Source organism: Fistularia commersonii, chromosome 6 (genome assembly GCF_037954325.1).
Source record: "Fistularia commersonii isolate RoL2024-O1a breed Wild chromosome 6, RoL_Fcom_v1.0, whole genome shotgun sequence".
NCBI lineage: Eukaryota > Metazoa > Chordata > Actinopteri > Syngnathiformes > Fistulariidae > Fistularia > Fistularia commersonii.
Genome location: NC_141289.1, coordinates 858372 through 879351, shown reverse-complemented (window position 1 = coordinate 879351; position 20980 = coordinate 858372). Strand labels below are relative to the sequence as shown.

Below are 20980 nucleotides of genomic sequence, written 5' to 3'. Positions count from 1 at the left end.
CTAGCTTTAGCCGCTTCGGCTAGGTGGTTAGCTCAGAGTTAGCGTCCCGCGCGAGTAAATAAAAAAACAAGAAAACACGTTTGCGCGTTTTGGTTTTCCGTGCATGTTTGATGCATTTCCGAATTTTGATTTATTTTAAAGGGCAGTGGAGGCCCATGAGGTCCATGAGGTCCAGACAGGAACCTCCTGTGTTGATGTTTGCAGATGACATGGGTGGAGGAACATCTGGAGAGGGATGACTGTTAGCAGCGGCAAGGCAAAATACATGTGTGTGAATGAGAGGAACCCAAGAGGAACCATGAGAGAAGAAGAAGGTGGTGAAGAGACACTGAGGAGATAGGAGGCAGAGGTGAAGATCTGGAGGTGAGGAGGATGAGTTGGTGTGAGAGGAGAAAGCTGGATGGAAGTGGATGATTGGGCGGCTGCTCAAATCACAACATCTCACGTTGGGTCTCCATGCTTGAACTTTTAATCCTTGAACGAGGAGCATCTACATCCTGAGACATGAGCAGGCTACGTCCTTCAGGCTGGGTTGGAGGCATCAGAGAGCAGAAGAAAAAACAAGATGCTGCTCCAGAACGTTCCACCTGAGCGCAGGAGATGTAGGTGATGGACCTCAGGACCAGGAGACCAGAGTTTTTGGTTTAGTGTGTGTGTGTGTGAGGATCTTCATCCGGTGCTCCTCAAACGCCGAAGATGATGCGGAGGTCGGCCAGGGAAAGTTTGGAGAAGGTGCTCCCGGTTCCCGACAGCACGTTCTGCGCCAGCTCCTTCTTCCTCAGCTGCAGGGTGGAGATCTTCTGCTCCACGGTGTCCTCACACACAAACCTGGAGGGAGGACACACACACACACACACACACACACACACACACACACACACACACACACACACACACACACAATCATCTCATGGACATCTGGTTGGGGTTCTTGTTCTCAGGTTCCTGATTTTCTTTGAGGGCATCACTCAGATCTCTTCAGGTCCCACCATCGCTCCTCCTCAAGGTCAAAGGTCACAATTCTGGTTCCTCTGAGACCTGGAGGGGCGGGGCTTAACCTGGACGGCTCAGCTGTCAATCATGTAGATACCAAATAGTTCAACCTCCCATTCAGACCCAATGAAGATGGAGAACGTGGAGAGAACCTCCTTGGGGGAACATGGAGAACCAAGGAAGGCAGGGGAGAAACTGAAGCACTAATACAGGAAGAACCCAGGCAGGAGAACATGGAAGAACATAGAAGAACCCAGGCAGGAGAACATGAAGAATCTAGCGAGGAGAACATGGACCTCACACAGAAGATCCCCGGCTGGAGAACACGGGGAGAACTCTGAGGACCTGCAGGTCAGGATGTGGAACCTTCTAGTCATGGAAGAGTGCCCAGTCCTTCAAGCTGGTCTCCTCCTTTAGGGCTCCACTGATCTCCTGCAGTTCCCACCCATGACACCACCTGGATCCAGAAGATGCACGAAGACCAGCTACCTGTGGATGGTGACGTCTCTGGTCTGGCCCACCCTGTAGATACGGTCACAAGCCTGGTCCTCCAGGGCCGGGTTCCTGCGGGAAGACGGGGCGGGGTCAAAGGTCACCGACCTTCACCCCGGCGGGGTCCTCAGGGTTCAACAGACGTGAAGATGTCCTCACCAGTGCATGTCGATCAGGAAGAGGTGGTTCCCGCCGACCAGGTTGAGCCCGACCCCCCCGGCGCAGAGGGACACCAGCATCACCTTGGAGAGGACCACGAGGAGGTTCAGGCGTTCGGCCCGAGGAGGCCAAACATCTCCGCGACTTGTTAAAGATCTCACGGCGTGTCACGCGACCCGTCACCTGGGCTCCTCTGGGGTTGGTGTTGAACTCCTCCACCAGGTCCATGCGGCGCTTGGGGCTGACCGTCCCGTCGATGACGGCGTAGCGCAGGCCGGCGCCAGCCAGGTGGACCCCCACGATGCGGAGCATGCTGGTCCACTGGGACACCACCACACTGGGGGCAGGAGGAGGAGGTTAACGATGGGTGGAGAACATCTGGGACGTTCTGGAGAGCGAGGGGGGGGGGCACCTCTTCTGACCGTCGCCGCTCCGCCGGATCTCCTTCAGCTCAGACATGATGGCAGAGATCTGGAAGGAGACGATGAATAAGTGAGGGCAGCTAGAAGGTCTCTGCTGTGCCGAGTCTCCATGTTCTCCCCGTATCTGCGTAGGGTTCCTCAGGGTTCTCCAGTTCCTCCCACAGTCCAAACACATGCAGAAGGTTCAGCGGAGACCCTGAACTGTCCAGATGTGTGGATGAGAGTCAAAACATGTATGCCTTTAACATTAGAGCAAGAGGGTGAGGACTTGTATGTCTCTAAACAAGGATTGGTCCAGGGTCAACTCCGCCGCTCAGCCAATCACAGCAGGAACAGGTTCCCGCCCCTTTACGACCCCGAGCGCAGGATAAGCGGCGAAGGTGAATGAATGAACAAGACAGGCGGCTGCTGAAAGCTCTGGCCCTCGCGCTCCGGCCAACACCCTTCCCCAGCTGACGTGGCGCCGACACCTGGTCTCCGGAAAATGCACTTGCCTGGAAACCCGAGATGTTTTTTTCCAGGCTGGAAACTATTACAGCCCTTCCGGGGAACGGAAAGAAGCGCCTGCGCGGCCAAACGTATCCCGAGGACGTCCCTTCGCCGCGAGGAGAGGCGGGCTTAGCTCGCGCAACGGTTCCCGCTTCGTGGGGAGGGAACAGCCGCCCACCTTGGTGCTCTCGTTGTCCTCCTCGAACAGCCGGGCGGCGAAGCGGGTGCCGTTGAGGCCAACGGTGTCTTTGAGCTCCGGGTCCGATGAAGACGAAGAGGGGCTGGAGGACAGGGACAGGGCGTTGAGCTGCTCCTCCAGGGACAGGACAATGCCGTCCCCTTGCAGCTCCGACGAGTCCAGGGTCTTGAGAGACGAAGGGCGGGAAGGGGGCGACAGGTAAGGAGGTGCCACTGGGCCAACGGGAGTGCACTTGCAGAGATGAACCCCACCTTCTTCAGCAGCGACAGGTGGCAGCAACACTGCCGGAGGCGGAGCAGCAGCGACAGGATGTGGACGGTGCTGGACGCCTGCTGGGGGCTCGCTTCCGCCTGCGGAATACCGAACTCCTGGGCCACTGGAGCGACAGAAAATATAAAGATTGACGCCCCCAAGCACGTCAACCAATGGATGCTTCGGGTCATGGGAGGCCAATCTAAGTAGGACTGACAGCCAACTTGTATACTTGTATGCCTGCAGCGTCGCCCCCTTAGTGGCCATTTACCAAAAGCACCATGGGAGCAGGAGTTCGGATTCTGTCAAAGCTCTCTGGCGACGCATTTTGACGAAGAATGTCGTCGGTCTCACCCGTGTTGAAGGGGTTGGAGCCAGTGGGACCTCCTCTGCCGAGATCTTTGTCCTCGTGTCTCTTCAGGTAGCTCTGCAGGGTCGACCTGGTGGGGGGAGAACAGATCTCCTTACAGATCCACCCAAAGCCCTCCGTCCACACAGTCAGGCTCTGGTTGTCTGGCTGCGCAGGAGCGCTCATTCTTTCCGCCTCCGGTTCCCGTCCAGCTGGCCCTCAGACCGGAGCGGCGAGGAGGCCTTCAACGTTCCGCGGTGACACCCGATGCTTTCCGAGCCACGTTTCCCGCAGCGCTGATGGAAAACTTCAGCGGAGCCCAAAACACCCACAGTATTTTTGGGGGGGGGGAGGCGTGAAAAGACAGAATCTGAGGAGATATTTTGGACTTCAGGTTCTGAGATGGCAGTGGTTCTTTCCCTGATTCTCTAGGGACTCGTACGGAAATAGGTACATCTTTTTCAAAGGTCACTGCCCACATACTTCCCATGATCTCCTTACGTCGCCATGGTTGTGAAGCAATGCATCCACTCGAGGGAAGGGCAGAGTTCACGGCCAAGGTCCATTTCAGACAAACGCTGCTTTTGAACATACAAGTTCTGAGAACTTCTAAGAACCAGTTTAAATTTCATCCAAGGAACCAACCTCCTCCAAGGGAACTCTTTAGTGTTGCAATCCCACAGGCAGCGAGGGACTACAGCACTTTGTACTTATTCTGGGGCGTAGCAGGCCAGAAGAGCTTGGATCTTTTTGTCGCCCCGTTACTTGCTGCTTCTGTTCATTTTGTCCCAAGGAAACAGCCGACCAGTGACCACGACAGTTTTGAAAAAAATGGCCAGAAAGTGGCTAATGGTTGGCTAATCTGCTAATGGAATGGTTGATGATATCTACCACTCTAGCTACCCCATGGAACTGGGAAAAGACCCTGCCCCAGGGTAGGAGCTAAAATGGTTCTAGAAATTGAGGTCCGTGCTCTCTGGTTCAGATACTGCCTACAAGCACCAAACAGGTTCTAGGAACTCCAAAAAGTTCCTACAGTGCACAAGTAGCGAATAACAAACACGGCGACAGCGGAAGAGCTGGTGATATTGTACATCCTAAGCAAGAGTCAGCACAGTAGACAGCATGTGGATGAAGAACTCTTCTCACGGGTTACACTGATGTCATGTCGCTTCTCGTATCCTTTCACTGGTCTTACGTGAGCATACCGGAACCAATGACTGCAGCCGATACCGCGCTGTTCGGCCACACGTTTGCAGGCTCCCCGAAAACGAACGCAAAGGGTCGAAAGGTCAGAATAGCTGCACTGAGCAACACGGTCTACTGCACTTACTCTTTCTATTGTCTGACACTGAACATGGAACCTGGAGTTGAACTCTGCACTACCCTCTAGCGGATGAACTGGTTAACAGCCAAGGCAACGTAAAGCATGCACAGGAAGTATGTGGGCGGTTCCGCATGTTTGGACCACCGCCACAGTCCGAGGCAGACCTACAAGTAGGAGCGACCAGCCTAGGTGGGATTTAACTCTGAAATTAAACCCAAAGTTCAAATTTTGACCTGTTTACCAGCTGATTACCATGTGGTCTAAAGGAAATACCGAGACATCGGAGCGAAGACACAGGCTCAACACGAGAACTCTGGGATGAAACAGTTGAGGGCAGCTCGGTCTTAGCACGAGAGCCCCATGACTTGACAACTAACACCAGCTACCGATCAGTCGAGGGCCTGGAGGGGCTGTGCAGTACATCACAGTGTCATCAGCATAGAAACGAAACTTAGCGTCGGACACTTTGTGGTCGAGATGTGGACGATGAAGATGACAGGTCAAAGCTCAGGCCCCAGATGGGGCGCCTTACCTGGACTGGGCGAAGACCACGTCGTAGACGGCTTGTTCGTCCTGGGTCAGCTTGACTTGATGTACCCTGCAGGTCCGATTGGGGAGGGACACCTGGAACATACGTTCAACAACCTGGTGTCAGGACACCGCAGACGGACGTGGCGACTCCACCCTGGTCCTTTCAGAAGGTCCCCCTTGCATACAGGATTCTTGTTCCTGACTGCAGATCAGAGCGCGGTCCCGTCCTACCAGTGGTTTCCCGGTGGCGTCCAGCTGGTCTTTGGTGCGGCGCAGCAGCAGCGCCCTGGTCAGGATGTTCAGCCTCTCCCTGCCTCGCTTGGAGCCGTTGTCCACCTGAGCTTTCCAGAGCTTGAACTCGTCAAACGGAGAACAGCGAAGGAACCTGAGAGGCAACACATGGACCTGGTCAGAAGGAACTAAGGGGAGGAGTAGGAGCCACAGGTCTTTAGGGAGTCTTTAGGGAATCTACTGGCTGTACATGGACTGAGGGAGAACGAGGAGTACCAAGGCATACAACGTGGGAGAGAACAGACAAGAACATGGAGACTCCACACAGGGACACCAGGCAGGAGAACATGAAGAGAACCCACAGAGGTTAAAGGTCAGAGGACCACTTGTCTGGACTGTCAAGTCCTTGAAGTTCAGGTCACTGCGTCTCAAAAGTAACATCATGAACTCGAAAACTCCGAGCTTCCAGGAGGTCGACTCGGTCCAGAGTAAGACCACATGTTCTTTAACATGTTCTGAGATCTTACTTGAGCAGAGAGTACATGTCCAGCAGGTTGTTCTGGATGGGGGTCCCAGTGACGGCCCAGCGGGCCACCGCCCTCAGCCGGCACACCGCCACGGACGTCTGCACCTTAGGGTTCTTGATGTTGTGGGCCTCGTCCAGCACCACCCGGGCCCAGGACACCCGCAGGAGGGGGGCGGAGCCTGGCGGCTGAGGAGAACCAGCCAATCAGATTTGGCGCCGGTACTTGAAGCGGAAGTTCTGCGTGGGACCTCGAAGCGCAACTCACAGCGGCGGCAGAGTCGTCGGCATCGGCCTTCTGAACCGGGATCTCCTTGGATACCAGGCTGTAGGTGGTGACCACCACGTCGTACCTCGCCAGCCTGGAGGTTGGGGGGCGGGGTCAGCACCAGCATCTGTGTGTGTGTGTGTGAGTGTGTGTGTGTGTGTGTGTGTGTGTGAGGCCTCACGTGTCGGCACATTTCTTGCGGTCGGGCCCGTGGTACAGGTACACCGTCAACCCGCCGACTCTCACGTGGCGTTCGATCTCCTTCTTCCAGTGGTGGACCAGGGAGGCCGGGCAGATGACCAGGGTTCCTCCAGGAACCACCTGGCCTGGGTCTGGACACAGAGAAGCAGAGGTTCTAAGGGGCTTAACAAGGGACGACCGACCAGCCTCCTTGGAACCTCTACTAGAGAAAACTCTTCACGTCTTGAAGGAACCTGCTGCTGGATTTGGGACAGTGGGAGGAAGATGGAGAACCTGGAAAGAACCCATCCAGGAGAACATGGAGGGAACCTTGGGTTTCTCCATTGAGCTTTCCAGGTTCTCCAGAACTTGTGAGGGTGAGGTTTGTGTATCCATGACAAAAAAGGTGCTTTCAATTTTCGGAAACGTTGGTTCTTCTCACCGGCTCTGGAGATCCAGCCCTTCTTCTTCCCCTCCACCTCGGCCTCCTCAGCCTTCTTGGTCTCCTCAGCCTTCTTGGCCAGGACCAGGGCGATGATGGTGAGCGTCTTGCCGAGGCCCATGTCATCCGCTGAGGGAACGTGCACACACACACAAACTGATGAGAACCTTCACCTCCACACACACACACACACACACACACACACACACACACACACACACACACACCGAACACGCCCCCACAGGGACTCTGTGTTTCCCTCCAGAGCAGCCAGGCCAGCGCCCTCCTCTGGTGGGCCAGCAGCGTCACCTGGGCGGCCAATCAGGAGTGGCGTTGTTGGAAGCACAGAGAAAGTGAGCCGGCGCTCCTCGGTAAACGTCCCGGGAGTCGTGAAGGCGGAATCGGAGGTCTGACCCGGATGCCGGCGGGGTCGGGCTCCTCGGCTTCGGGTCCCGGCCGCGACTCCAGGGAGCCGTGCAGGTGGTCGATGGCCCGGCAGGTGGCGTCCTTCACCGCCAGGAGACGGGCGTCCGTCATCCGGCCGCCGTAGAAGGTCGGCCCGTCGCCCGCTGGAACCCGACAGAACCGGCGGGGGTTAGAAGACCCAAGCGAGCGGGTCGGGTCGGGTTCGGCGACCTTTGACCCCCACCTCCTTGCGTCCAGGTGGCGGCGTGGAGCGGCGGGGGGGCGGGGAGCAGGATGGCGGCGCTCGGGGGGGCCGGGGGTTTCACCTGATCGCTGGCGGTGACCTTTGACCCCATGGGCTCTGAAACAGATGGGAAAAGGAATGGGGTGTGACAGTGTTCACACACACACACACACGCACACACACCAGTATATACATGTAAAAGTACACGGGTATAAAAGTACTGTGACGTGACAGTATTTACATGTGATAGTACCGTATTCTTCGGACTATAAGTCGCACCGGCCATAAAAATGCATAATAAAGAAGGAAAAAACATATATAAGTCGCATTTTGGGGGGAAATTTATTTGATGAAATCCAGCACCAAGAACAGACGTGTCATTTAAACTTTAAAATGACGAACAATTTAAAATAAAAATAGAGGCGACAGCAGGCCGAGCGGTATGCTTGGTTACATGACACAGCTGAGACGTGGCCGGGGTATTTTGGTTGAGCCTCCAGGGACGAGGGCAGGTATGGAGTTCTCTTTGAGCCGTGGCGTGACGTGCGCTCGCGTGCTATCCATCACGAGCACAGCTTTGTTAATAATATGATCCGCTATCACGTTGTGCTCACTTACACGCTTCTCAATCTACTCGCGGAAACCGTCGGCCTCGACTTGGAAGTCTGCACGTTGTTCAAGCACCCATGTACCAACTTGTTCCTCTAGCCGCGGCAAGCTAGCTTTTAGCCCGCGATTAGCTTTTTTGTTTTCATTTGAGTAAAAGTAACCTCCGCTTTTCACCAGTCCCTTACAAGGTTTCTCGCTAACTCCAAACTTTCTTTCTGCTGATTGATAACCGTTTTTGGCTGAATATTGTACTACTTGCAGCTTGTAACCTGCAGAATATGATTTTGTTTTCGGTGCCATTTTTGTTCAGCCCTTCGCCGATGTTGAAATCATCAACACAAACCCAGAGCGCCCTCTTGCTGTTTAGAGTGAAAATAACATGTGAAATGATATACAGTGATCCCTCGCTATAACGCCGTTTACTTTTCGCTACTTCATGGATTTGCGTCGTGCATTGTGTTCTGCATTCTGATTGGCTAAAAAGTCGCTCCGCTTCTTCTCTACCTGTGCGTCAATAACGTCGCAGTTTAATATGTACACGTACGTAAAACAGCTTGACAAATTTACATGACGTACGTGCAAATTCTCTCGCAATTTCCAGTTTCTCTAAAACCCATAATGTTGTCAAAACGCTCTGGAGCGACAAAAGGGCCCGAAAGGCAGCGGAAGATGCTATCTATGGCAGATAAAGTTAAACTTCTGGACATGCTAAGGGAAGCTAAAAGCTATGCGGCTGCAGGTCGGCATTACGGAATGAATGAATCTTCCGTTCGTTCCATAAAGAAGGAAGAAAATAACATAAGGACGACAGCAGCAAGAAGTTTTAATAAGGATGCAAAAAGGGTTGCAACTGTCCGCTATTTTTTCCATAATCATTTTTAATTTTCTCCCGTTTAATCCAATTACTTGGGTCGCGGTGGGCGGAGCTAATCTCTGCCATTTGAAACCTTCTGTTCACATTGATGATTAAAATTATTATTTGACAGTACAGAAGTTATTTGTTGAAAAAAACATTTCTAAAGTACAGTACTTTTATTTGTGAAACAAATGATTGAGCCTGTAAAATGTTTTTTTCTTTCTTTTCAATGTATAATAGAGTATTTAATTGTATAATGATTGCAAAAAAATAAAGAAATGTTTCTACTTCAGGGATTTTGCCCATCACGGGTTCTTTTTGGAACGTAACCCCCGCGAAAAACAAGGGTAATAACGTGTTAATAATTTCACACAAGTCACTCCAGAGTATAAGGCGCACCCGCGGGCAAACTATGAAAAAAAAAACGCGACTTATATTCCAGAAAATATGGTACTGTGTGGTCGCAGTATTAAAGTGTGACAGTACGCGTTGCGGTGTGAGGAGGCGGAGTCCTACCTGCTGAGGGTGGAGGAGCCTCGAGGCTCAGGGCCTCCAGAGCGTCCTCCAGCTGCTTCACCTGGGTCCTCAGCCGGGCGCCGCCGTCGGGGAGCGCCGCCACGTTCACCGCCGCCAGCGTGGCCTGGAGAACAGCCGGGGTTAGAAGGACGGGAAGACCCGGGAGGGGACGGAGGCGTCAGCCCGCCAGTCCACCTCACCTTCTTCTGCTGGAGCTGAGAGGACAGGAGCCCGTGGAGCCCCTTCGTGGCGTGACCTTTGACCTCGGCGGCGGCAGCGGGCTGGAACCCCGGGAAGGCGCTGAGGGTCTTCTGGACGGCGGCGGCCGGAGGCATCTTCTGAGCGGCGGGCTTCACAGACACCAACACCACGTCGTCCTCCGAGCCGGACTCGCCGCTGCTACGCCTCTCTGGGCCCGGGGGGGCGGGGCTTGGGTCCCCAGAAGGGGCGGGGCTTGGGTCCCCAGAAGGGGCGGGGCTTGGGTCCCCAGAAGGGGTGGGGCTTGAGTCCCCAGAAGGGGTGGGGCTTGAGTCCCCAGAGGGGGCGGGGCTTGAGTCCCCAGAGGGGGCGGGGCTTGAGTCCCCAGAGGGGGCGGGGCTTGGCTTCCCAGAAGGGGCGGGGCTTAGCTCCCCACCTGGCGCCTGTTCCTCAGCCTTCTTCTCCTCGTGGGAGACCCTCTTCTTCACCTTCATCCCCGCAGGGAGCTGCGTTCCTCTGTAGGAGGAACTCGCCTCCTCATGGCCCTTGGCTGACGCCCGGACCCCCCCATCCTCATCCACGGCGCCGTTTCCTGTCACGTGACCCCCACCGCCCTGGATCCTCCTCCACTCAGAGTCGCTCTCGAGTCGTCGCGGCGCCTTGAAGGGGTTGCGGGCGGGCGGCGGGCAGGTAGGCGGAGCCTCCGTGGGCGGCTGCAGGGATGGAGGTCGGTGGAAGTTAAGGACGCCACACTGGAGCTCCTCAGCTCCGCCTGGAAGGAGGGCTCTTACCTCGGCCCAGGGAACGTTCCCACACCACCTCTGGCCTGCTTTCTTACCCACAATGCACCTGTAGAACAACCTGGAAGACAACTACTGTCAGACTCGTGGAGCTTCTGCGTTCAGGGAGGTCAAGGTCGAAATAGAGGGCGGGGCTTAACAAGGAGGAGCCGGCTGTCAATCATACGGGGATGTCCAACCGTTCACTCATTCACACCTACAGCTTTTGGACAGAAGATGGAACCAGAAGAAGAGAACATGGAGAGAACCCATAACATCACGCTGACTCCTCCATCTGCACCCACCTGTGCTTCTCCCGCTGCTGGTCGTAGCTGAGCGCCTGGAGCTCCACCATGGCGTCCCGGTGCTGCAGGCAGTGCGACGGCGGGATGCTGCGGGGGGACGGCGGCGAGAAGAACCGGTCAACACGTCCTACCAGGAACCACCTGAGCTCCACCTGAGCTCCACCTGAGCTTCACCTGAGCTTCACCTGAGCTCCACCCACCTGGCCGGCAGACTGAAGCTGCAGCCGTCCTTCTCCACGCAGACGTAGAAGCTCTTCCCTCGGCTGGGTCCATCTCTAACCCCGGTCTTCAGCATGCACAGGGAGCCTGGAGGGCAGGGGAACCCGGAAGAAGAGCAACTTTTAGCAAACCAACGAAGAAGAAAAGTACCCTGGATGTCAAAACTAAAATAATATTTGAAATAAATTTGACAAGGAATCGATTGCCAGGCTGCGAACTATGGATCTGACTCTACCCAAAAGATCACTTCAAAATGATGAATAACATCTACCCATCTAAGGAATTATTGAGGGTACGCTTTAATAATGGCAATAATATTTGTATCTTTTGTGAAGACAACATTGAAACCACTGACCATATATTTTTCTCATGCGAGAAAGTACAGGGCTTTTGGGCTAAAACTCAAAAATGGGTTAAAGATAATTTTCCATCGTCACCAGTTTCCTTCTCAAGAGATGATATAACATTTGGTTTACTTTTAAGCAACATAACAGATGAACTTTGTGTCAATGTTATTTTAGGCCAGGCAAAGTTCAGAATGCAAAAATGTTCCCCCAATTTTATGTTCTTAATAAATGATTTTGAATGATATAAAAATCCTTAAAACTTATGGAAAAATCAAAAAAAAAAAAAAAAAAAATGCAATTTGAGTTTTCTTATGAACCACCAAGTAAAATATATGTTATAATATATGTTAATATATGTTAGCCTTGACTTGATATTTTGACACTGTATAGCTTTATTTGTATTTCTTATTCTCCCCCCTTGTTTATACAATTTCCCACTATTATTTATTATTATGTTTTACTTGAAATGCTGGCACAACAATTTCCTTTGGGATAAATAAAGTTGTTCTTATTCTTATTTATTCATATTCTTATATTCCCCTTGTAAGTTTTCTTTTTTCCAATTAATTTGTTTATTTCTTAATTTTATTTATCTATTTATTTTATTGTATTCTTCTACTTTCTTTTGTGTTTAGCATTAAACACATCTCACAAACCTTTAACTTCTCATTACATACAGAACGAATGTCCTTTGCTTCCTCATCCCCGGTTGTTTCACTGACATTCGATTCAACCTTGCAATGTTTATTTGTACATATGTATATTTGATTATACTGTTTATATTCAACTAAAAAAATAAAATAAAATAAAAACGAAGAAGAAAAGTAAGCTAGCAGTCGTTTGTTTAGCTAATCACGGGCCGGAGCAAACAAACCCGCCTGAGTCCACGCACGGTTTGCGACAAGTTGAACCCGAGGTAAATAGATACGATTAAAAAACAATGCGGTATATTTTTTTACTTTTCCCGTGTTTATTTACTTTTCCGGTGTACTTTTCAATAACATACCGTGGTCTTCACACGGGACTTTCTCCATGACGGTGCGGTGACTCGGCGGCTACAGCCCGGTTAGCAACCCGGAACCGCGCAGTGATTCGTATCGACCAATAGGAGCTGTCAAAGACAACTTCCGGTTTTGAAATTTCACAATAAAATAACTTTTTTTTTAAAATAGCTTCTAAATATACCCTATGCTATCTTCTATTTCAAACTTAAACCTGATGGAATTAAAATACTTCAATAAAACAATTAGATTTATGAAAAAAAAAGGATGTAATCGCATGTCTGTGTGTTATTTCTGGAATAGACTTTTACTTTGAAATTCGGCGTAGCAAAACCGGAAGTAGGTGAAACGGACGCAAATAAAATGATTTATTTAATATTTATTTTCAACAACTTTCACGAAAGTTTGTGTTTTAAAGGCCACACGTTTATATGTTTGTAATTTTATTTCTCTACATTTTTTAAATTAAAACACAAATTATAAAAACGTCATTACCCATCATGCCATTGATGGGGAAGCAACGGAAATCTGTCCTCAACGCGTCAGGAATGAGAAAATATGACAAAGTTTATTCTATTTCATTTTCTGTTAATAAAGTCTGAGAGAAAACATGACGAGAAGTATATTTATATTTTTTTTAGAAAAGATTCAAAAAATATCCAGAATGTCTCAAAGGAGGTGTCCGGGTTGCTTGATTCATTTCCTGTAGTTTTAAAGACCCAAATAAAACTACAGAGTGACGTCACTGACCTGTTATTACCTGACCTTCTCAGAGCAGAACATAGAACTGTGACCTCACGGTGAAGGTCATATGATGATCAATGTCACCAGGCGGTCTCTCCTCATTCATCCATTCATCTTCTCAGCTTCTTCTGCACCCCAGATCACATGCAGAACCATCCAACCATTCAAACATCTGGACGATTCAGGACCTCCTCCATGTGTTTGGATTGCGGGAGGAACCCGGAGAACCCTGAGGAACCCCACGCAGACACGGGGAGAACATGGAGACTCCACGCAGAAAGACTTTCTTGCTGCGCAGCTGTTATTACTGTGTTATAGCATGTAACATGACATCACCCCTTCACACACACACACACACCCTCACACACACATAGAGAAGCTTGTTGGTTCCTTCTACTGCCTCTTGGGGGCAGCAGAGGCCACCTGGTGCCTCCACCCACCTCCACCTCCACACCCTGCGTGTGTGTGTGTGTGTGTGTGTGCTGTTTTCATCTGGCTGCAGCGACTAGAACACACACATGTAGAAAGATCCTGACATGACAAACAAAAATAATAACAACAAAATTAGGAAACAACTGCCCCCGATGGGATTTGTAGTTTTTACCGGGATTTTTGGGCCTGATTTGTAGTTTTTGTGGAAAAAAGGTGGAGTTCCCCGCTAAGCTAGCCCTGACGCTCTGCGGGCGGGTTTTTTTTTCGCCGCGTGGAATTTATGTTGCGCAAAAATCTGGCCGAGTGCCGGTCGGTCATGTGACCCCGCGGTCGCCCCGAGTCGGGAGACTCCAAAATAAAATCTGTTTTTTTTTTCTTCTTTTTTTTTTGATGCTAGGGATCAGTCCGGCGTCACGGAAACACACTTAGCAACAGGAAGAGCGACAAAACTAACTAACATTACTTGTCACCGTTTGCCTTGTCGTGTCCAATGGTCACCCTCGTCGCTTCGCCCCACACTGTGACATCACTGCCTCGCACGATTGGGCCCCTGGTTAGCCGTAAGAGGTTACCATCGACGCCGATAGCAGCACTCAAGCCTGCAAAGAAGCTAACATAAGCCGAGGAGAATCAGCTAAAACTCGTAGCTGCGCAGGTTTGGGTCCATAGAAGCTCGTGATTACCAGGGGGACTCAACAAGGAGTGCTTCAGGGAGAAGAAAGAAAAAGGGTATTTTTGTCCAGGGTCGTTTGACCGGTCACATGTGCACAACCCAAGCATGTTTGGTTGCAGACAAACTCTCAAAACGTCCACTACTTGTTTGGGCTTTAAGCACCTCTCCTTTCACTTACATCCAACGGGACTCCCGGGGGAACCGCTGCCACCGCCGCCACCTCTGGACGGAAACAACCTTGGCTTCCGCTGGAGTGTGTACCGTAGCCTAACGGTGGGTATGTTTTACGGACACTTATGAAGCAGCTAACCCCCAACCGCTAGCTCCAGTGTGGGTCCATGCTCCTGCCTGGGAAACAGGATAAAAAACATGGCGTGGAAAGAGGGAGGTCAACCTCACCCCACCCCCCCAACCCCCTGGTAAACATGGCCGCCGCCCCAGCCATGAACTGAGGCCACTTTTGTTTACAAACTCAACGGGCATGTAAATATTTGCCGAAGAGGGTTTACATTCGCATTGAGTGCGCTCACAGTCACCCCCCCTGACCCCCAACCCCTGGAGGTTCTGGACCATAAACCCAAAACTGGTGAAAGAAGTCTTCTCCATGTTTTCCATTGCAGAGCCGTGACAAGCGTGACCCGGTCACGTGACGGGGCAGGAAGTGGAGGAGCACTCTGGCGTTGAACTCGGAGGGGCGGTCAAGGGTCACCATGGTGATTGAACCTCAAGCAGGAAGGAGGTTCTCCAGAGATGGAGCAGCAGAACACGAAAGCGGAAGCAGACGTGGTAATCCAGATTAATTTGGCTTGAGGGCGTTAGATGTTTGGGAGTAGAAGCAGGTGGCGCGCAGATCGATGGCATGGGACGTTTGGATGGAGCTCGGTTTGCAGACGATGTGCTTCTTTTACCTTCATCCAAACGCAACCTCCAACTCCCGCCTCCTAATCCGAGGCTGTGGTCCTCACCTAGAAGAAGATGAGATCCTGCCCCGAGTGGAGGAAGTCAACCAGCTCAGGATCTTGTTCAGGAGGGAGAAGCTCTTCTTCTTTCCAACTTCTTTATATCTTAAAAAATTGGTTTGTAAATTGATTGGTATCTTAAGGGGCCACTGTACTCAGTAGTAAAGGAAGGTGTACTGGAAGCTCGGTATATGCTAGGGGAGCCAGGGTTACTGGAGTATATACTGTAGCAGTAGAGAGTAAGTATGGAGCACTAGTGACTGGTGCTTGGTCGTACAGGTACATGTACTGCAGTAGACAAGGGTGAAAGAGCTGAGGTAGGTGTACCGCAGTAGACTGAAGTATGAAGTAGCAGAGGTAGGTGTACTGCAGTAAAGACAAGTATGAAGTGGCAGAAGTAGGTTTACTGCAGTAGACCGAAGTATGAAGTAGAAAAGGTAGTTGCACTGCAGGAGACTGAAGTATAATGTAGCAGAAGTAGGTGTACAGTTGTAGAAGAATGTATGAAGTACTAGTGGCAGGTCCTATACTGGTAGTAGTACTCATACAGCCAGAGCAGCAGGTGACAGAAGTATTAGTAGGTACCTGGTAAATAGATACCTCATTAAGTACTTCAACCCGAGTGAACTCGACAGAGCAATACCCTCACCTCGAAGTACAAGTACACCCCTCTGCCGACCCCTGGGCCGCCGGAGTTCGGGCCTCTGCCCGAGGAAAGGTCAAAGGTCAGAGGTGGAAGGTCGCATTCCCTCGCCGAAGCCTACGAGGAGGAGCGACGGAGGGATGGCAGGAGAGGAGAGCAAGAAGGAGAACATTCCAACAGAGGAATGTTCTTTCCTTTCAGATGATCTTTGTCATCACTCCTGCGGCTTGGACCGCACACACACACACACACACACACACACACACACACACACACACACACACACACACACACACACACACACACACCCTGCAGATCTAAGGTGGCCTATCAAGATTATGACCCAAACCAGATTAAACTCCGGATCATTCACTCTGGATTATTAAATCCTGAGTTAAACAACTGAGATTGTATAAGGAGGTCAAAGGTCACGGGTTCGAACGCCTGAGCGGGTAATGAAACGCCAAAAACCCTTTGACCGCACGCCACTCCGCCTGTCAATCAAATCGACAGGCTACAGCCATCGCACACACACACACACACACACACACACACACACACACACACACACATTCCTCCGAGTCCTAGCTGTTGCATAACTTTATAACACCATTATGTAACTTTATATTCCATCAATATGTCCCGTCGGCTATGGTTAGCTTAGCCGCTAGCGGCGCCCGTGGTAATGTGTTCACGCCGCTTCCTCTCCATGATCTGCTCATGGACAAGAGCAGAACCTAGAAGATGTGTTGAAGAGCAGGATGAAACCCGAGTGGATGGTGAGCTGAGGGGGGCGACAAACTAAAGGACCAGGATCTGAACCTGGATCTAATCCGGGATCTGAGGCTGGATAAGAGCCTGGATCTGAACTTGGATCTAAACATGGATCTAAATCTTGACTGAAACCTGGAATGAAACCGTGACATGAACATGCGTCTAAACCTGGATCTAAATCTAGACTTAAACCTTAATCTAAACCTGGATCTAATCCTGGATTTATACCTGGGTCTGAACCTGGATCTGGATCTGGATCTAAATCTTGACTGAAACCAGGATTGAAACTGGGATATGAACATGCGTCTATACCTGGATCTAAATCTAGACTTAAAACTTAATCTAAACCTGGATCTGAACCAGGATCTGAACTGGATCCAAACCTGGGCATACACCTGGGTTAAAGCTTGGGATATGAACATGTGTTTAAACCTGGATCTGAACCTGGATCTGAACTGGATCTAAACCTAGACTTGAGACCTGGATCAGAACCTGGATCTAATCATGAATTTAAACCTGGATCTGAACCTGGATCTGAATCTGGATCAGAATCATGATTGAAACCTGGATTAAAACTGGGATATGAACAAGCGTCTGAACCTGGATCTAAATCTAGTTTTAAACCTTAATCTAAACCTGGATCTGAACCGGGATCTGAACTGGATCTAAACCTTGACTAAAACTTGGGATATGAACATGTGTCTAAACCTGGATCTAAACCTAGGCTTAAATCTTAATCTAAACCTGGATCTAAACCTGACTAAAACCTTTGGATATGAACATGTGTCTAAACCTGGATCTGAACTTGGATCTCAACCTGGACTAAAACTTTGGATATAAACATATGTCTAAACATGGATCTAAACCTAGACTTAAACCTTAATCTAAACCTGGATCTGAACTGGATCCAAAACCCGGGATACGAACATGTGTCTAAACCTGGATCCAAACCTGGATTTAAACCTCGCACCATGTTTCTTCAGTCTTCATGGTACTCTGGAGTTGGCAGATATGGTCCAATTGGTTGTCCAACAAGCATACATTGGACAACCCGCTGGTCGGCTTGTTTGGCTTATAGCCGCTAGCTTAGCATCCAGTCCCCTTTGCGCTTACCTCTCCTCTGCTTCCACCGAGTTTAACTTTGTTGGAGAACTTCTGCCGATGGAAACCAGAAGCTCCGGGCTACGTGTGCGTCTTGAGACCAACAGGACGGACAAAGACGAACAGAAACATCGGACCTCAGGTCCTCCACGCTCCTGCCTCCTGGGCAGAAGATCCGCCCGATGCTTCTGTCCACAAAGGGCGACCTGACGAGAGGATTCCCCTCGGAGGCCTCCTGCACCCTCTGGAGAACCTTCAAAGCTTCCACGTGTTCCAAGCGAAGGTCACGCCCGTGTCCCCGCCGGCTCACCGCACATGAAAGGGGGTGCAGGACCAACCGTTCAAAGGAGGGCGTGGGGGTGGAGGTGGCCAGATGGTATCCTTCCATTAAATGGCTGCACTATCAGTGTATCTCCTCACCCCAGGAAGAGGTCGGTATTTAAGGAGGAATGATGGTTTGTGGAGGAAGTCCTCCGGCCGCCGCCGTGGACGCCGGCGTCCCGATTGGATCTGGTCAATTAAGGCAATCGTTTCCTGATGCCGGATTCAAACAAAAAAAAACAAACAGATGACATCTGTCTTTGGTGGACAAACTGCAGGACCGGGATCTGAACACGGATTTAAATCTGGATCTGAACATGGATCAGAAGCCTGGGTTGAAACTGGGGCTTTGAACATTTGTCTAAACCTGGATCTAAACCTAGACTGAAACCTTAATCTAAACCTGGATCTGAATCTGGATCTAATCCTGGATTTAAACCTGGATCTCATCCTGGATCTGAAGATGGATCTAAATCTCGACTGAAACCTGGATAAAAACCGGGATCTGAACCTGGGTCTAAACCTGGATCTAAACCTAGACTTAAACCTTAATCTAAACCTCCATCTGAACCTGGATCTAATCCTGGATTTAAACCCGGATCTGAAACCTGGACAAAAACGGGGATATGAATGTTTGTCTAAACCTAGACTTAAACCTTCATCTCAACCTGGATCTAAACCAGGATCTGAACTGGATTCAAACCTGGACTGAAACCTTGGTTAAAACTTGGGATATGAACATGTGTCTAAACCTGGATCTGAACTGGATCTAAACCTGGACAAAAACTGGGACATAAACATTTGTCTGAACCTGGATCTAAACCTAGCCTTAAACCTTAATTGTAACCTGGATCAGAACCTGGATCTAAACCTGGATCTGGTCCTGAATCTGATCCTAGACTGTAACCTGGGTTGAAACTGGGATATGAACATGCGTCTAAACCCGGATCACTCCTAGACTTAAACCTTAACTCTAAACTGGATCTAAACCTGGATCTGAACCTAGATCTAAATCCGGACTGGAACCTGGATTGAAACTGGGATATGAAGAAGTGTCTAAACCTGGATTTATACCGGGATCGGAACCTGGATCTAAACCTGGATTGAAACCTGGCTCTCAACCCAGATCCAAACCTGGGTCTACAACAAGATCTTAACCTGAATCTAAACCTGCTTTTTAAAGCCAGTTAAAAATGTGGATTTGAAATCAGATTTAATCCTGAATCAAATCCTGGATCTAAACCTGGAGAACCATCCCTGTGAGGAGGGGGTTAACTCACCTGACCGTCCTTTTGCTGGTCCAGAAGACCTCCCAGGATCATTAGCTCCTGGAGATGAGCGGAACTCACCTGTGACAGATGAGCTGATTGGACGGCAAGACGTGAAACAGCTGGAGGATCATTCACAACGAGTCTCCAATGAACCCGCTGGTTTTGGACAGCTGGAGGAAGATGGAGAACCTGGAGAGAACCCAGGCAAGAGCCAGGAGAACATGGAGAGAACTCAGGAAGGAGACCATGGAGGCCCTGTACATGGAGAACTGAGGCAAGAGTACATGGAGGCTCCAGACATGGAGAACATGGGATGTCCACACAGGGAGAACCAGAGCAGGAGAACATGGAGACCATGGAGGCCCTAAACTCAGAGAACCCGGGCAGGAGAACGTGGAGGTCCAGACAGGGAGAACCCGGTCCACTGTTGGAACTCCAAACCTTTTTTGGGTGGACCTCTGACTGGACAAATCCTTGTCCATTGTACCTAATGCCCATCAGAGGACTTTTCAGATCCCCTTTGGAGCTCAAGACGTGGTCATCGGGACTCTGCTCTCCAGTCGATCCTGAGCTGGAATCCCTAGAGGAGTCTCTGAAGATCCAGACCTCCGCTCCCAGGAGGCCGTGGGAGCAGGACGCTTGTCAACACTTGCTTGTTTGGTTTCAAAATTCCTTCCTACACTTTACCGTCAATGAAGCGTACCACTCCAACCCCTCCTCCTCAACCCCCTTCCTGCTTCTCCACCCCCGTCTTCTTTCCAACTCCTCCGTTGAGGTTCCCACATGTTGCCTTCTGACTCCGGTCCAGGCGCAGTCACGTCAGAAGCAAAGCCGTCAGCTCAGCGCCGACTTGCCAAACATCATAAAACATACCGACAGAAGAATGTTTGAGTGCTGCAACCCCACCCCTCCACCTTCTCCACCTCCTCCACCTTCCCCACCTCTGTAAGCTGGAACCAGCCCGGTGACCAAAACAGCAGTGCACTGTTCTTAAACCGGTATGCTCCGGTTCCAAACCCAGTTCCTTGTCCCCGCCCCCCAAAAGTGGTGCGTGTCTTCAGTGCACATCCCACAATTTCACCTGGGCGGGGTTTTGTTTTGGTTGTAACCCGGGCGACGGGGATGGGAACCGCCCCCCCCAAAATACTGGACAAACAACGGCGGCTCTGGGAAAATAAGAAACCAGTGCCAACTGCTTCACGGAGGGAGCTTCTTTTGGAAGGTACCGCAGAGGAACCCAAGATTTACGGTTCCCCTGAGAACCCTGCACAACGAAGATCAGAACAAGTTTCCTGCTCTTCGCTCTTACGTCGCTTTCCTGGTAAGTTCTGATTTTGGAAGCCCGGGACTTTCCCATCGCCTGGACCCTTTTCTCTTCATGTTCTCCTGCTTGGGTTCCTGGAAGGTTCTCCACAGCACCAAAAACAGTCATGGCTTCACTGAAGCCTCCAAAATGTCTGTCGTGAACCTTCAGATGATCCCGTCCAGATGTAGCCCCGCCTCCAACCCTATATGGGCGCTAGGATTAGCAGGATTAGCCTGCTAGCAAGGTAAGCCATGAAGATAGTAAATGAACGAATGGCTGCTGCGATCCAGTCTCTGGCTTGGATTGTGATAGGTTGATGTTCCTGTCGTCAAGGTAACGACCAGCATCTGCTATCGCAGGTAGCGCATGTTAGCATGTCCAAGGACCGCCATCTTCACCGACACACACACTCACGCGGGA

General features: G+C 50.7%; 1 protein-coding gene across 2 annotated transcripts; it reads right to left on the bottom strand.

Moving 5' to 3' along the window:
- Positions 1 to 446: 446 nt before the first annotated feature.
- Positions 447 to 12413, bottom strand: ttf2 (transcription termination factor, RNA polymerase II). 2 transcript variants are annotated; one of them, XM_086147646.1, is made up of 23 exons: positions 12342 to 12413; positions 10970 to 11075; positions 10770 to 10856; positions 10477 to 10546; positions 9688 to 10398; positions 9488 to 9611; positions 7507 to 7623; positions 7272 to 7426; positions 7085 to 7166; positions 6858 to 6986; positions 6417 to 6567; positions 6236 to 6329; positions 5972 to 6156; positions 5445 to 5598; positions 5215 to 5306; positions 3361 to 3446; positions 3006 to 3130; positions 2734 to 2919; positions 2057 to 2115; positions 1828 to 1981; positions 1645 to 1727; positions 1483 to 1557; positions 447 to 828 (listed from the first exon to the last, which is right to left on the bottom strand). In XM_086147646.1, exons 1-23 carry the CDS (start codon positions 12367 to 12369, stop codon positions 684 to 686), a joined length of 3198 nt encoding a protein of 1065 aa, XP_086003772.1. In that variant the 5' UTR covers positions 12370 to 12413; the 3' UTR covers positions 447 to 683. The 2 variants fall into 2 exon arrangements, with proteins under 2 accessions (XP_086003772.1, XP_086003773.1); XM_086147647.1 differs by lacking the exons at positions 447 to 828; positions 1483 to 1557; positions 1645 to 1727; positions 1828 to 1981; positions 2057 to 2115 and adding an exon at positions 2125 to 2267.
- Between the last annotated feature and the right edge of the window lie 8567 nt (positions 12414 to 20980).